Below are 18,317 nucleotides of genomic sequence, written 5' to 3' on the forward strand. Positions count from 1 at the left end.
ATGAGTACCAATGGTCAGGGACAGTATGAAACCATAGTAATTTTAATGGCTAGATGTAAAATCTTTAGAGAAAAGAAAAAGGTTCATGCGTGAATTCTTAGCAAAAAAGAAATAAAAAAACCAAAACAAAGAAGAAGAATGCCACAGCTGGGTCAGAAAGGCACTTGCAAAAACTTACCAGCAAACATCAGATTAACACAAGCCACTTTTATAAACACAAAAAAGGTATGATAAAAGTAAGGAATCACATACATTAACAAGAAAAAAGAATACAAAAAGAAAAGAACCTTCTCAACATTCATCAAAATTAAAGCCAGGAAACAACTTCCAATTACATCCATCTCAACCACACAAAAGACCCAATTCATAATAGACCAGAGATTACAATTAAGCTACCAAATTGGCAGCAAACTACAACTACCAGTTCAAAACACCCTACATAGACAGATGTCAATCTAGGCCTGCTCAGCAGACTCGAGCGGAAGGTCGAGCTCCTGGGGCACATCCACCTTGGGTTTGGGGGCATTCCTAGCTACTACAGCCACTGCAACAAAAGTCTTGGTCTTGCTAATGGGCCTGCTCTTCTCAAGCTGAACAAAGTCACCAACCTTGAACTGGTTAAGTGGGTCATGAGCCTGATACTTCTTCTTCTTCCTAACCCTCCTCTTGTACTTTGGGTGAGGAGCCAACCTCACCACCTCAACAGCCACTGTCTTATCACTGGTGGAGCAGACAACCCTACCCAGCATCTTCTTCATGGCCTCAACTCTGAGAAATGGGAATGGAGGGGGGGCTGTAGCTGCTCTGTGAGAAGGGGTGGGGAGGGTGATTGAGGAAGAGCCATTGAGAAATGGGGATAAGTTTTTGTTCTTGGAGATGGATAAGTTTGCAAAAGAGGTTTGCAGAGGGTGAGAAGAGAGGACCATCATTTTTTGTTAGAGAGAAGGAATGAGGATGAGGCAGGGAGAATAAAAGGTCCTTTTGGATAGGAGAGTGGAGATGAATTTCTTCGGTGGAGTTGGATTTCCAAGTTACGCTTTTTACGGTCTTCTAACACCTCACAATTTCTTATCCGGATCGCCTGTGGGTGGGAATTGTTCCGAACCGGCGATATTGGCTCGGGAATTATCCCCCCATTTTTTATATTTTTTAATTGCTCTGAACTGGCCATACAAGTTTGTAACCACTTTGTATTAAAGGTAAACGGTCTCATTATATTATCCCCCATGTTTTATATTTTTGAATTATTCGAAACTGGCGATAGAAGTTTGTGACCACCTTGTATTAAAGGTAAACGGTCTCATTATATACAATCCATCTATATATTAGTTGGGTGTGGTTTTTATAAGATTGCGATCTTAAACAATCCAATTAAGACGTACCTCCAAATTTTATCACAACATGTTATTTTGGCGTAAATAATTTTTAGAATTATTTGAAAATCTATTTTCATATTTAATTATAAAATTTTAAACTCGATGTTGAAACTTTTCATATCTAACGCATGAAAATCTTGAAAATGGACGATCTAGAAAATGCGTTGCAAGATACACTATTTTTGGGATTCAAAATATTTTTTTTCTTTTTTTTTTTCTTCATATTCATCATCTCGATGTTGAAATGATCAATTAGAGGGTTTTTCAACATTAAAACAACATTTTTCCGATAGATTTTTGTGGTACATCTTTAATTCAACATTTATAAGGTTGATATGAACTTTTTCTTTAACATAATATTTATACGTATGAATACCTTAACGTAGCCTTTTTTTTTTTTAAAGCTTATTCAATATTTTTTAGATCAATTTTAAGCCCCACCTTCATAAAACTTTTACTTTAATTTTAATTTATTTTTAATATTTTTGGACCACTGATTTAGATGGATTTGGATCTGATCGGAATCGTCTATCAAACAATTGACACGGATCTATAGTAGAATGATCCACCCCACCACCCACCTCCTGAAGTTCTCAAATACAGCTTTTTAACTCCACCCTTTCCTTTTTAAGGACTTAGAAACTCTTCACTGCCTACTTTACGTGCCATGGGATAAAATAATATTGACAAATACTATTCAATTTTTGAGGTTCAAAGCGTTTAAGAAGTTGAAATCTAAAAATTTTCAGGGAAAATACTCACCGGTGATTAGGTAGTATTAATAAAGGGAGAATGATCTTATGTCACAGTGAAATATAATGAAACTCTACTTCAAGAAAACTATATGGAATTTGTTTGACTTTAAATTTTACATGCAAACTCTCTTCATTCTAATAATCAATCCTGAAAGAAATATTTTAGTACTCTCTATTTTTTGTTTTCGTATCTTAATAGATCCAAAGATTTAAAATATATTTTTTAACCCTTAACTAACTTTACCCACTTTTAACTATTTTTTTGGCCCTAACAAATATAAAAAAATTATGCTCATTCTAAACCCTTCCTCTCTTTACGAGATACATTCCCCCAAAATTTCTCTCTCTCTAACATTCACCCTCTTTGTCTCTCTAATCAGGGAGAGAAAGAGTGAGAGATACTGAGAGAGAGTGCGAAAATAGGTAAAAAGAGAAATTTAAAGGAAAATCATGTGAAGAAAGAGAAATGACGATATTTAAAAATGATATGTCTTTTTTATATTTGTTTGGGGCAAAAAAATAGATTTAAAAAGGATAAAGTTAACTTAAAAGGTTAAAAGATATAAAACTTAGAATTGATATGACCCAAGATATATTTTGAAACTTTGGATGTTTTGATATATAAAACTGAAAAATGATGGGTATGAACGTATTTTTCCTACAGTCAAAATGATCCCCCTCTAATAATAAATCTAGACCATCCATTTGATGAATTTCAAAATTTAGGCCTTTACAAATTTAAAATTAAATTTTTTTTTTAAAGTTGTTAATCTAATGATAAAAAAACTATCCCAAAATTTGGAAAGGAAAAAAAAAATCCTCTTATAACTTAGATTTAAGCATCTCACTCATAGTTAGCAAGTCTCCATTTAAAACACAATTATTTTCTAAAAATCTCTGATTTTTTTGAAATCCGTTAAGAACCATGAGTTTTTCCAAAGATCTTTAAAAAATCATACTTTTTCAATGGAACCGATATAAACCCGCATTTTATCTTTTTTTCAAAAAATTCTTCCCTATAATTTATTTCTTTATCAACTTAATATTATTGAATTTTGGTTTAAAGATACGAACATTAAAAGTGAGAGTAAATTAAGAATCTTGACTTAACAAAATAATCCATCAAAAATTTCACAAATGAGTTCCCTTAAAAAATATTTACAAAAAAATACAAGCAATATATTCCCCCAAAAAAAATTAATCAGCACAATCATATATCTCAAAATCAAATAAGTAGAATTAAAAAGAAGAGTAACCCCATGAAAAGTATTTTTTCCTTTAAACCAATGGCATCACTATAAAGAGCAAGAGAGAGATTCAATGATAATAAAAATTTAGATAGCTAAGAATTCAATGTGATTCGAATTTGCTGAAGCATTTTGCTGTTTTTTTTATATATAGAAAAGTTCGATTAATCTCATGTTTGATTTTCTTCTTTTATTAGTGTATACAACATACATTTTGGATGGACCACTATTTTACATATTTAAGTCTTTGCATTTTCTTTTAATTAACTGCAATCCTATATTTGAGGGTATTTTCTTGTTTTTTTTCTTTGAAAACTAATCTTATACCTTGGTTCACAGTTTTTGTTATTTGGTAATTAGTTTGTACATATGATACCGTTGTTGTTGTTTCATTTTATGCCTCAAATTAATCTAAGATATATTTTGTGTTGTGACAATAGAGTAAGCATTGTTGCTGGATTTATTGAAAGTTTCAACAAAAAGTTGTCACGTATTACTCTAATGACACTAGTAAGGCTATAAAATTACTGTTTAATGACTTTAATATATCTATATAATAGCTGCAAATCATAATCCTATATAGTATCATCTTTACACATTCGGTTTTTTCACTATATTTTTTTAACCAAATCCAAAATATTCATGATTCTATCTTACCCTATTTTTTGGCGATCCGTATTTTTACCCAACTTTTTCCTATGACTTTTTGAAATAAAATTTATTTATTACCGATGTTTGGGTCGGTCGATATTTTATTATTTCCCAATTTGCTAACTATGATCTCACTATAGACATCCTATATTAATTGGGCTAAATAAACACTTTGAAGTATGTGTTTTCAATTTTGTTATTCTTTATTGAAATGAAAAGAATGTACATTAAAAAATAAGGCCAAATAAATAGCTCTAACATGGTTCCTGAATATATTATTCATTATATTATTATAGAATGTTGCATGAAATCACTCCGCTTCATAAAATAGATTATGAAATTTCACATTGACAAAGCTCTACTAAGCATAAGATGACCTGAAGGGTACCATGTGCTCTCTCGGGAGATCTTTATATTGAAGAAATGCATGATAACCAAGGTGTGATATGAAGCGGTTCTATTCCCACCACTTACACACCACTCCACTACTACTTTCAAAAAGCTAACTCCTGATCTACTTGAAAAAACACATAGGTGCATGTCTGTCCTACTGAATTACCCAAAAAATGTGCGATATAAAGTGCACGAGGCTTCCTCGATATGAGATATGAAAGGTTAGGATATATGTAGTAAACATAAAAAAAAAAAAAAAGACCTTCAAAATCTAACATAGATGGTGCAAAGGAGTTCAAGAAAAAATACTTCAAATCTTTTTTTTTTTAACATTCATGAACAAGGACCCTAAAATTTGGATCCAAAATCCATCATTAAGATGGATGCTAGAGGAGGACGCAAATGAATGTAGAATCAAACATACTCATAGAAATCCCAACCATATTTAAAATTGAACAAATTTACGTATGGGCAAGACTATTTTTGTGGAATAGAAAAGAAAAAGGGTTCAAAAAAATTACAGAAATTTATGTCAAGGTCCAACTTTTTTGATTTTTTTAATCCTGAAATTACCCGAGTTAAATGTTAAGAACCTCATACCACTTGAGCAGTCCAATGTTGCTCCTTTCAAACAGCTCTTTTAGGTACAAAGGGCACCTAATGGCTGGTTTGAAAGTTCAATTCTAAGCAATTCACTATTTCTACTTTTGGACTGCCCCATCTTTCTATGTTTTGAGGTCCATCCGAAGTCAGAAATCTCGAACGGAAAGCACACTTAGTTCTGTTTATTTTTCCTTTTCCCTTGACTTTTAAATGGCATCCAGCTGCAATCCAAATGGCTGAAATCGAAACAACAACAATTCAAACAGTTTGTTTTCACTCGGGAAGTCATAATTCAAACCGGAATGTTATTCCAACCAAGGAAAGTTATTTTCAGGCCCTCAATTGTCTTCTTCCCAAACCCAGACTTCGTAAGAATCCCCCTGTGGCATGGAAGTGCTCTTGGTACACGGGAAAGGTGGAGATTACCCTATCTCAAATGTGCATAACACCTCAATGTCGCAAAACCACTCTTTTTTTTTTTGCATACTTTGTTGATTGTCCCTGAAGAATGGCTGTCATTGATCTCTCAGGTTCCTCATCGGATCACTAGTATGGGATATGTTTTCTTGTTGATAGATGATTGTTAAGTTGTTTCTGATGGATCCTTAACTATTTGATTTATGTCTTTTTTATGGTCCATTGTTTGGAGTAAACTGTGTATTCTTATCTATATCTGAAAGGTAAATGGCATTCTCTTTTGATGGATCAAGGAATGGAATATTATATTGTTTTTTATGCTTTGTCTTGAATCACTTTTAGATTACTCTAAATTTGTGTTATTGTAAAATTGGTGAATTTAATATGTTAATATCCAAGTTACATGAGTCAAATATATATAGAGTAAGTCAAGAAATTGTGATTTGGCATACCAAATTCATAAATTTCGATTAACAGATCTATAAGTTCCAAGTACATCTAATAAGTGAAACTATAAAGATGGTTTGAAATTGGCACGTCCAGTTAGTGTCTGGTTTCAGACCATGGGTCAGTTTCAAACGAGTTAAATTTGTATGAATGAAATGAATTTTTGGGGTTAAATACTTAAATTTGTTCAAAAGATGGAATTTTGGAGCAAAACCTCAATTTTGGAGCAAAACCTCGTTTGAAATTCTTAATGTCTGGCCAATTTCTACAACATAAAGCCATTTAACAGTGCAATTACCGAACCACGTTTTGCTTTTTAAACAGCTTTATGTTGTAGAAATTGGCCAAGACACTTGAAGTGGTTCAAAGTTTGCAACCTCATAACACATTTTGCTCTTTAAAAAGGTAGTGTTTAGAGCAGTGGTTTAAAAAATGGTTCGTGACGTGTATCGGGCACGTCAAAAACCCATGTGGATCGGTGAATCGGCGATTCTGTTGGCCGAATAGGTCGGATTAAGCCTTAAAACAAATTCCAAAAAATTATTAAAATTCATGATAAATATTTTTTTTTAATAATCCAATAAGAAATAAGGGTACTCCATTAAGAATTTTCATTTTTTTGCGTAAATATGCGAATATTAATATGTTCTTTCCCTGCATGAACTACTGTTTACCATTTAATTTAGATCATACAAAAGGATAAGCATAGAATTATCATGGATTAAGTATATCATAATACATGGACTACAATAAAGCATACAATTTGTAACATACGTGTTTGAGGATATTTTTCAGTACCGTGGGTCCCCAATGCGAAATAAAATAGAGACGCCTGTCAATAAACACCTGACAAACCGTGGAAATTTTGACAGTCTCTGAATAGCCTCATAATGGGTCAAGATCTTCATAAGGACTCCAAAACGTCTCCTACCAAGTTTCGTTGTATTCCGACATGTCTAAGGCAGTGCAGAATGAGAAACAGCTTCGGCATAATCAGTCTCAAGTACCCTGCAACAGACCCTTTAACTAGAACTATATTTTCGGTGCGTCTAAAAGCTATTGGACTATCACCATTGGATATGGCACGGTTGAAAACCCTTAAGAGTCAAATTTCAGCTTAAACGAACACTCCATGGAGAAGTTATGGGTAAAAGATCAAAACAAGAGGAGCCGCACACTATTCATGTGTGGGCACCCTGCAAGTAATCACCATTAAAGGGGAAGTCACGAACAGTGACTTGCGACGCTCATATCTTACTCATCCGATATCAAATCACGATCAAATTTTGTGAGCGCGTTCGTCTCGTCAAGATGAGCGTTTCTATATGTAGCACGTCCCGTGAAGACGCTCGAGCGCGAAGAAAAGCTAAAGAGAAGTTGTTGATCCGTGAAGAAAGTTGTAAGAAAATCAGTAGCAACACGTCTTGCTTGAGCGGTCAAATCACGGCTCTCGTGAGCCCGATCTACATGAAACTAGTTGCATCGCGTAAGATCCATGGCTATCACTGATTCGAACCCCGCGCATGATGAACAATCGAATTTCACACATGAAGCCAATGAAGTGACTGCAAATTCTGGAACCGGAATTCCAGATTCCAACCAAACCTCTAAAGTTGCAAAATCTTCATACGGACACAAAATCGAGCTACATTTTTTGTTACGTGATCGTGACGGCCTGCTCAGTGTGATCCAGAGAAGAAATCACAGCAAAACATCAAAGAACGAGAATACTATCACTATGAAGTTTGCAAGTTTCATCCAAATTTCAAATCACATGATCGTGGCTTAAAAACACGATCCATGGCTCGAAGTTGGTAACAAATCAATTGTCATATTGAGCCCTACAAGAAAACAATCACCTTTCAGACAAACGAGCACCATAGCAACCCCGGATCACCCATGAAAGATCACGCACGTTCTAGGGCAATAATAGGGACTGTTATGAAATTTTCCCAATTGTTAAGAAGGGGCAAATCAGTTATTTTGCACCCTATTTTCTTATTTTATTTAATTCAATTAAATCTTAATTTTCAACACTTAAGTTTAATTTTGATCAATCCACTCATGTTTGGGCAAAACTCTATATATATCACGTACTATCATAGTACATGGACCGAACTTTGCTTAATAAAGTTTCCATCTCTTCTTATTGTTGGGTCAAGTTTTGAGAGAGATAGGAAGGAGAGATAAAAATTTTGGTCAGTACCCTTGGGCTCAAGGTAAATCTCTTTCTCTCTCTTTTTTTCTTTTCTCTCTTCTTCTCTCTCTTCTTCACTTTCTTCTCCATCGTTGAGTTTTTCTCAGAGGCCATGCACAGCAGTGGCAGTGTCGTGCCTGCCTCTTTCTTTCTTTAGTGTCCTATAGTTTCACATGTCATGCATGGCGATGGCAACACCATGCGCGAGTTTCGTTCCCCCTCTCTTCATTCGTCTTTATCTCTCAACGAAGTTCGCAGACGACACTGCTCATCGTTGTCCGCAAGCGTATCCTCGGCATCCTACGTAAGTGCAGACGGCGATGCCTATTGCCGCCCACAAGGGTATCATCCTGTTGCGCGTTTATCGCAGACAACAATGCCTATCACCGCCTACGAAGGGTTGCGACGATACCTATCGCCATCCGCAGGCTTCTTTTGTGCGCTCGATGCCTGTCGCCGTCCACGAGCTTCTTTCATGCATTCGGTGCATATCGTCGTCCGCGAGCGTTTTTCTTGCGTTCGGTGCCTATCGCCGTCCGCAGGTTTCTCTCACGTCCCACGCTTATCGTCGTGCACTTCACAAGAAGCTATCGCCACCCGTAGAGGGATGTGGTTTACTCATGTTGTCAACGGCGATGCCTAATGCCATTTGAAGTTCGTTGCCTCCCCCTTTTGCCGTGAGCAGCAGTGTCCAGTGCCATCTAGGGGCCGCGACACTGTTGCTCCACGGCCGTGGGTAGCGATCTTAATGCCGTCGAGACTCTCCCTCTTCGCCGTTTCACGCCTTCTCTTCGTTCTCTTTTCTTCTCTTTTATCCTCATTCTTGCTGGACTAAAGGACCGACTCAATCTAGCACTGTCATAGTAGTCTGACTATAGAGACGTATTGTCATCGTGCTGGTCCTGAGTACCATGCCCGTCTTGCTGCCACACCAGATTATGACAGTCATATCGACCTTGGTTTTGAGTAGTATTGTCGTCGTGCTAGTCTGAGTTACCATGTCTGTCTTGCTACCACTCCAAGTCTGTCACTGTACTGGTCCAGTTATCGTACTAGTCTCATCCCCTTATCAAGTCCTCTTATCTTTTCTTTCTTTATTTGAACCTTCTTCTTCATCACCATAACTTCTCATCTTCTCTGCCATATGAATGTGCATTGCCCTAAGACAAGGGTGGGTCCTTCGACCCACTTGTCTTACAAGTTAACCATGATAGTGTTGTGCATATAACAAGGATATTGCAGGTTAAGGGAGGCAATTTCGAACCAACTGAAGCAGTTGGGGGCCTTTCCGTCATGATCTAAGAGGGCATCCACGCGAGTCAGCTCGAATAAGTCACGGACCCAAGTGAGGTTGGTTCCCACCTCACGAATAAAATTCATCTCTTACTAATTGGGCACTTGCCCTTATTCTGTGAACAAGGTTCTCGAGAGAGCGATCTCAGATCCCAGGTCTTCCAAACCCGAGACACGTGTCACCGGATTACCTAGATCCGAGGAGGCGAGATCTAGGCATCCGACCAATACGACCTAAAAATAAAATGACAAACGACGTCGTTCTTCATCTTGGTCATGCTGGTGCCATTGATTAAATTCGGGTGACAATTCATTGACTTGATCTAAAAACGAATCATCCAAATTAGTTAGCACCTGACTATATCCAAATCCTTGAGTGTTAGTGTTTTTTATTGCTCTTAATCCAAAATCCTCGAAGTTTGTCCATCTTTCATGCTCACCTACACTGTCGTGCTTGTCCCTACCCTCTTACTGTTGGGACACGATATGTGAATAATTTGGCTGGGATTGGGTGGCCTCAAAATCATCATTTTCCCTTAGACCCCCTTCTCACTCTCCTTCATTAGGTGCAATATCATCGACATCTCCGACGAATTGTGGATATGTTGGACGGTTGCTTCCTCTTTCTTGCTGCTCATCACCTTATTCAAGATCTTCCTCACCGATAACCTCAAGGACACTCTCTTGTGCAACACTGGCTCATCTTCCTCTACTACCCATTAGTTTGTTGTGTCTGTGACACATATTATGTCCAAATCTATCGGCCCGTAGTCTTCAAGCTTCCTTCTTATTTGTCGTTCTCAAAGGTTTAAGTTGTAATAAACGTAGACTAGTTTATGAAACCTCTCCGAAGAGAGCTGATTCCTCCTAGTAATATGCAACATTGGAACGTACTCTAGTTTTACTGACACCTAGTAGCAAAACTGTCTGGGAGAGCACCTTAATTGCTATCCTCTTTATATGAGGTACATCACTACTATATATCTCCCATCATTCAGCTGGATTAAAATACAAAAAACATTATACAATTTATAAGATTAAATATATGAATGAACAAAGTATTAGTTAGGGGTTAACCTGGATCCATCTTAGTTTGAGGATTCCCGGCAAGTCTAGTTCTGATGGATCTTATAGCATCCCTATACATAGCAAGCTAAAACAAAATATTTCGTTTTAGAGCATTATTCCTTACAAATATAACAACTTAATGAAGTTATTACCTAAATATTAAATATTACCTCTTCTATTGCTGCTACCTGGTTTCAATGGCTTCTCTCCAGCCAGACAATAATGTATCTGACCCCTTCCATAATCTTGTGGGGATGTTCGGGGTTCAAATAGAAAAATTTTGGGTTGAAGTAGTAACCTAAAACTTACATAGATAGATAAAGGTCATTTAAAATTTCATAAAAAATTAATTTAGAATTAAACATTCTAATGATATAGATATATATGTACCTACATAATGAATTGGACGGCCAAATTTGGTGTTCCACCTTCTTTCTATAATCTAGATCACTTTACTAGCAAAACTACACTTCTCCCTAATAGCTGATTTGACCCTTTCGATACCTTCGTAAAGGATGCCCATGGTAGCTTTCTTGTCAGCATCCACCATTTTTAACATCGTGACTACAGGGGCAGTGGCATCTACGACAATGGAATATCGAGATCAGAACCTCCTATTTGAGACTATGTCGTCCACTTTTAGCCTGGTACTGGACTTCGAGAAGCGTTCATTTAACCATTCTTCACTGGTAAACAATCTCTTTAATGCACCTTCAAATTCCTAAATGGAGTCCATAGCTAAGTAATCTGTCGCAAAGCGGGTTATGGCAAGCCTGATTATCTCCTTTTTCTTAGACTATTCTCTGAACAAAAATAAGATTTTAAAGTGGTTATATATAAATCTTGACACCAACCTCTCTTCCTATAGAGTATCCTTCACAATTTTGATCTCACCGATCTCCTATAATAGAGGATTGATGTTGTGTGCAGCACACGAGGACCATACTATATGCTTCATCTTATCCATCAACTTGCTGCCCGCAGAAACACATGCACGCGCATTGTCCGTAATAAACTAGACTACATGCTTATCTTCCACCTCCTCCACTATCTGATCATATAGTCGTACGAAAAAATTTGCATCATTCTTTATCCCTAATACATCTTTGCTAGACAAAAAGGTTGTACCTTTTGGGGAATAGGCCAAGAAATTAATAAACTCCTTTTTGCTAACTTTATTTAACCAACTATCACTCATAAGAGTAATGCATGTTCTTGGCCAACTCTGTTTATATTCTTCAATCCACTTTCTAACTCCCTCCACCTCTTCATTCAAAATCAGCCCATTGAGCTCATATGCTGTTGGGGGCTCTACCCCGGGCCCAACTCTCTGGATTGCATTGACTATAGGTAGGAAATATGGGTTATTGGCTGCATTAAAGGGGATCGCTTTATCGTAGAACCATTTACCAATATATATGTCTAACATGTTTCTCGTACCTTTCACCATGCCTTTGAGGGTCATTTGTTGTGACTTAGGCTTTAAGAGAAATGGGTCTATACAACCATGACCTGAAATACTGGCACTCCTAGATAAACCAGGAACAATTTCTTCAATGTCTAGTTCCTCTTGATACATATTGCGACCAACCCTTCCATATATATTCGAGCTAGACCCGCCATACATGCTCGAGCTGGGCTCGCCATGCATGCTCGAGCTGGACCCTCCATGTATGTTCGAGTTGGACCCGCCATGCATGGTTGAGCTAGGCTCACCATGCATGCACATGTCATAACCACCAAGCATTCTAAACCTGCTTTCCCTCTAGTACGTTTCTTGTAAACTCATTCTTGTCTCCAGGTCATTATTATATTGCTCTTTTGGATCATTCCCGCTCAATGACATATATCAACCAGATATCTCTTCATCCATCCTCTGCTTTGCAATTTTTTTACCTTTGGTAGCCTTGAGAATGGCCACCATCAGCTTTCTTACATTACTATGGATACTATTGCATGCAGAAACATCTCTCTTAACTCCTGTCAAGTGTTGCTTGAACCTATGTACCCCACTACTTATCAATTTTTTACAATAATTACAAATAATTTTATCTTTTTTATTGGGATCAAGTCTGTCCCCATGTTGTCATGCAGGGTCTTCCCTAGATCTTATCATGTCTCAACTGTTTTAATATGTAAATGGTTAAAAATTAACCTGACAATTCAACATGAAAAATAATCACCATATGTAGTGATAATATGTAGGGGTAGTTCATGAAGTTATCTTTGTTGTTAACGCAAAATACTTCTACTGGCAAAAATATTTTAGCTCCTACTGGCAAAAATAATTTATTTATGCAATATTATAGATAAAAATATGCTATATCAACCACTACATATAGGGCAAAAAATTTAGAATGATATAGTATCAATAAAAAATATATTTACAATAGTTTAGTGCCATTACTTATGGACATGCCAAACTTCTCTTCCTACCTTTAAGTTAACAAAAGACACAATACATTTTTCTCACCCTCAAGTTAGTGTTATATTTGTACCAATACCAATGGGAGGCATCCCTTTTGAGAGCTTATGTGCAAGCTAAGGTGCAATTCTACAACCCCTTTTTATCTCATAATAAGGTGGACCTCCATGGAGCTCTACAACCCAAGAGAAATTTACCAAAGCAAATCCTCCAGACCAGTTGGATCAAATCCTTGCTTCTAACTCTTGCAAGAATTATAACCACCATAAAGATTGGCTACTAAACCAAGAAATGCACATGGAATTGGACTCTAGTGTCCAACAACCAAACAATGGTGGCTTGACCAATAAAACCAAGAAACTTGGGCATGGTGAGAGCAATTGAAACAACAATGATATAAATCTTGCTATATATACAAAAGGAAATTTGGAGAATAGAAATGATGATTATGGGGTTCCGAATATCGATGGGGGTGGTGAGGATCATGAACGGTTTGCTAGACAAGAGGCTGTCTTGACCAAATTTCACTTGAAACGAAAAGATAGGTGTTTCAAGAAGAAGGTCAAGTATCAAAATAGGAAGAGGCTTGCAAAGCTACGTCCACAATTGAAGGGGCAGTTTGTATGCCAAACAGCTATTGCACCTGTGGCAACGCTCAACAAAACTGGAAACTAAGTTCAACAAAACATGCACTTTGATTTTTAACTTTGACCAATTCAAGTTCACACTGCTCATCTTAAGAGAAGGACAAAGAGGGATTGCCTAAAGTTTTCTCCCATGGTGCAAGATGAATCTAAGAAAACCTTATGTAATGATAGAAACTTCTTCCAAGTCAGTGTTGTATTATAAATTGGACTGATATACATCACTAAAATTAAAGGAATCACCCCTCTTCTTAAAAAAAATAAAAATAAAAAATACAGTTTAAATCCTCATGATAATCAAACCAGATCATGATTTTCACAATTTTAAATAAAATCATGATTTTTCAAAAAAATTGATCATCAAAATTGTATTTTAAAAAAAATGCAACCACAACTTCTCTTCATCCAAAATCAAGCAATAAAAATTGCTTAATCCGATAAATTACACCCAAAATCAATTGAAAAACAGTATTACCTTAAAAAACCCTATGAAGTAATTCATAATGGTGTTTCAATTCATCTCATATTTGTAGTTTGGCTGGCTGGCAGGCGGGCGGGGGGGAAAGCCTAACTGTTTTTCACAAAACCGTGACTCAAAATAAGAAAATCCACTACAAATCGACCAAAAAATGAAACATAAGATACATATATTTCTGAATAACATCATAAAGAACTAAAACCTCATGATATGAACACAAAATTTTCTAAAGACTGATCGTAATCGATTAAATCATGAAAAATACACGTTTTTTTTTTAAACCGACTCCTCAAATCCAAATTTCACTTGTAATCGACCAAAATCAACAAAAAAAGGTGTACAATTTCTGTTGAACACAATCACAAGTAATTAACCTCTAATTTCATAAAAAATAATGACCTATTTCTTCGGTAATCCAACACATGGCGGAAGAAAAAAAAAATAAAAAAAAAAACTGATAACAGTGATTCAAATTCAAAATTACACCTCAAATCGAACAAATTAGATCAAATTGAATATATTTTATGATAAGTAACACTACACAAAATCAAAACCCTGTAATATGAACAAATTATTTGCTAAAACTTGATAAAAATCGATTAAATAGCAGAAAATCGAAATTCTTACCTATTTTTCTACAACGTGGATTCAAACCCAAAATAATCACAAATTTTGAATAAGTTCTTCTCAATAACACTCTCAAGATTAATATCCCTCTGATTTTATCAAAAATAATGCCCTATTTTGTTTGAAATCAAAGAAAATACGAAAACCTAAAAAAAAAAACCATGTTTTTCACAAATTCAATGATTTGTAACCTAAATTGAAGCTTTCAGCTCCAATATATCGAACAATAAGGCTGAAAAGTTAAAGATAAAAGCTGAAATATTCAAATCAAACTTGCAAAAGCAAAAAAAAAGATCAAAAAACTCCAAAATTTGATGATTCAAAATGCTTTTACTATTTCACCAGTGTCTACTACATTGACTCAGGCGATTCAATGTTCGAAATCACCCAATTCTCTCTAGATACAAGCAATTTCCCGTATATTACTGGAACCAAGCAAGTTTTCAACTCACCAAGTTTTCAAAAACTGGTTTAGAGCAAATCATTGCCGTGAACGTCAAACTGAAACATGTTTTAAGTGGTTCGAAGTTTGCAACCTCAGACCACTTTTTGTAATATTTTACATCAATTCGAGTATCAAACTTTAGTAGTTGCTTAGTTCAAACTACACTCAAAAATTTTCAAAACTAACAGTTGGTTTGAAATTGAGCACAAACTTGATGTTCTCTCATTCCTTTGTTTTGTTCTCTCAAACCTCAATACACTTTCCAAAACTGCCATCACTCTCTCAACCACATCCCCCTTCTCTTGACATCTCTCTCCCTCTCAACATCACTTCTCTATATTGAACGCTCTCTCTACATCATCTGAAAGTCTTTGTTTTCTGACTTCAATACTGAGGTTGTTGCAATCTTTGAGCTCATGTAACTATGATATTGGAGCTTTATTAGGGTTAGTGTACTCAAAATTTCTTTATTTAGAGTTTATTTACCATGTCTCTAAGGAGTTTATTAGGGTTTGTTTGCAATAATAAACAAGCTGTAAGTGATCACGCAAACAATTTATTTGTCATCTATTGATTTGTACATGTTTTGGATTGAAAAAAAAATTACAAAAAAAAAAAATGTTAAAAATAAAAAAAATAGCAGCATCAAATGTTTGATGATAGCGTTTTTCCAAATTTAGCCAATCTTTTTGTAACGTTCTTCTATATTTCATTCAGAAAATTTTGTCTACCAAACAAACAGAAACATAGACAAAGGAATTACCAGTCAATGAAAGACATAATACAAGGAAATCAACAGTAAATAGAAACACAGAACACAGAGATATTCATTCATTTCAAATCCCTCGCGTTTCTTCAACATCATATACATCCCACCAAAAATCAAATAAAGTGATAGAAGAAACCATATATCAACAAAGATCCAGCCTCCATTGCAAGGGCATCGAAGAGAAACAACAAAACCACCATTAACATTTGCAAGACACAGTAAGAGAAAACGACATAGTATGAGAGAGAGAAAGATGAGATAGAGAGAGATATAGAACTGCAAAAAGAGGTAGAGTCTCAACCTCCAAAACCATAGAGGGTCCTCCCCTGCCTCTTGAGAGCATAGACCACATCCATGGCGGTCACAGTCTTCCTCCTCGCATGCTCTGTGTAAGTCACAGCATCTCTGATTACATTCTCGAGGAATATCTTCAAGACTCCCCTTGTTTCCTCATAGATCAAACCACTGATCCTCTTCACTCCGCCCCTGCGAGCCAACCGACGAATCGCAGGCTTAGTGATTCCCTGAATGTTATCTCTCAAAACCTTCCTGTGCCTCTTTGCTCCTCCCTTTCCCAGCCCCTTTCCTCCCTTTCCCCTTCCTGACATTTTCTCTCTCTCTCTCTAAACTTTCTCTCTCTCTCTCTAAACTTTCTCTCTCTACGATTCAGAACCCTTCTTCCCAAGCACTTTGGCGTTTTGGCGGGGGTTTTAAATATTGTACTGACGATTGGAGGGAAGAAATGGGAACCGTTGGATCTACAGTCTTATCGACGTTCGCCTGCTCGTGCCGTGTGAGGTGGTTGAAATCGATACAGGCCGTTGGATTGGAAGCTATCGACGGTACAGATGTCCCTGTGCTTTCTCTCTCTCGGTCTCGGTAAAGCCGGTGTGTTTCCTTTGAGGATGAATTTGTGTTATTTACTCGAACAAATTGAGGACAAATGCTTTTGCGTTTCCATATGAGCCAACAAAAATTGAGCCCTCAATGAAGTAAAAAAGCGTAGAATGAGACCATTTAGTATAGAAGATGATCGATCATTTATGTTTGGTTTAAAGTGGTCCCAATTAATTTTAATCATTGGATGTGAAATTTGGTAGTTGTATTTATTCTATTCACCAAGCTCAAACTTCAAAATAAATATTGTCGGACTTTGTGACACACCCAAACTATCAATAAGTAACTGTGGCCACTTTGTATCAAAAGTAAATTGTCTCATTATATACAATCCCATAAAAAAAATAATACAAATCAAGATGTATAAGAAAATAAAAAACCAATGCGATAGTTTGGTGTGTTATTAATTAGGATGAAAATCAAGATGTATAAGAAAATAAAAAACCAACGCGATATTTTGGTGTGTTCTTAATTAGGAAGTGCCTCTTGTTGTAATTTTTAGGGAAAATTAAGTCCATGCAGTTTTATTTGACCATTTAATTGTCGTGGTCCAAAAATTTGTGATATTTCTGTAAAGATCTTTGTCTTTTAATTTTTTTTCCTTTTTTTTTTCTAAATTTGGCTTGGCTTCGATGTTTTAAACATCAGACCTCCCATTAAATTTATTTTTTAATTTTATGATATTCATAGGTCAGTTCAATTACCAAAACATCAAACACCAATTTTGTAGGGATGATCGGATGTTCCGAACATCAGATCGTCCTAAACTTTTTAAACTTTTTAGTGGGTCGCCTGTTTGAAACATCAAACCCATTAATCCTTCAAAAAATGAGGTCTAAACGTTGTACCACCGTTTTGGTAACATGGTATGTGTTGGTTGGGTTGATGTACATACGTTTCTACTAGTAACATGGTTCCCTTATAATGCACCAATTAAGATTGTATACGTACTAGAACTTGTTAACATGCACCAATATAGGTTTCACCAATCAATACAGTCTGATGTTAGAAATATCATATCAATATTAAACTTCATTTTTTGAAGATTTAAGGTTATGATGTTTCGAATATAGGACCAACTAAGTGGAGGACAGTCGCAGTTCGATGGTCTTGACACCTATGAATATCAAAAAATTAAAAATAAAAATAGATTTAATATGCGGTCCGATGTTTAAAACATCAGACTGAAGCCAAACTTGAAATAATAAAAAAATCAAGGAGCAAGGACCTCTCTGGAAATAATGAATATATCAGGACCGGACCTTAATAGAAATAAAATAAAAAGAGAAAATTACATACATATCCATTATAGTTTGTGTTATTACGAAACTATCGAACAGTTTCTGTCATTACTTATCTGTCCGTTTTTTTTCATGTCATAACGAAAATTAAAAAAAAAAAAAAACCAATTTTACTCTTTATCGGTTGTTGAAAAACCGAATTCAATTTTAGGTCCGCTGTATATTCTCTCTCTATCGACTAATCAAATTTGTTTAAATTCAATTTTTGAACAATCGAATTCTCTCTTTATACCTTTCTTTCACCCATGCTTTACCGTCTTTTCCTTTTAAACTCTTTCCTCCTA

General features: G+C 35.8%; 2 protein-coding genes across 2 annotated transcripts; both read right to left on the reverse strand.

Moving 5' to 3' along the window:
- Positions 1–455: 455 nt before the first annotated feature.
- Positions 456–929, reverse strand: RPS17 (ribosomal protein S17). Its single transcript, XM_006841528.4, has one exon. It carries the CDS (start codon positions 927–929, stop codon positions 456–458), a length of 474 nt encoding a protein of 157 aa, XP_006841591.1.
- A 14,942-nt stretch (positions 930–15,871) lies between these two features.
- LOC18431402 (histone H4) lies at positions 15,872–16,520 on the reverse strand. The gene has a single exon (XM_006841527.4). The coding sequence runs from the start codon at positions 16,441–16,443 to the stop codon at positions 16,132–16,134; it is 312 nt and encodes a 103-aa protein (XP_006841590.1). The 5' UTR covers positions 16,444–16,520; the 3' UTR covers positions 15,872–16,131.
- Positions 16,521–18,317: the final 1,797 nt, after the last annotated feature.

Source organism: Amborella trichopoda, chromosome 2 (assembly GCF_054954075.1).
Source record: "Amborella trichopoda isolate Santa Cruz 75 chromosome 2, AtrichopodaSantaCruz75HAP2 v2.0, whole genome shotgun sequence".
In the NCBI taxonomy this organism is placed as follows: domain Eukaryota; kingdom Viridiplantae; phylum Streptophyta; class Magnoliopsida; order Amborellales; family Amborellaceae; genus Amborella; species Amborella trichopoda.

What these genes read in the sequence shown, in the direction of transcription:
- RPS17 (XM_006841528.4), bottom strand. Translation starts at nt 929, where the DNA reads ATGATGGTCCTCTCTTCTCACCCTCTGCAAACCTCTTTTGCAAACTTA.
- LOC18431402 (XM_006841527.4), bottom strand. Translation starts at nt 16,443, where the DNA reads ATGTCAGGAAGGGGAAAGGGAGGAAAGGGGCTGGGAAAGGGAGGAGCA.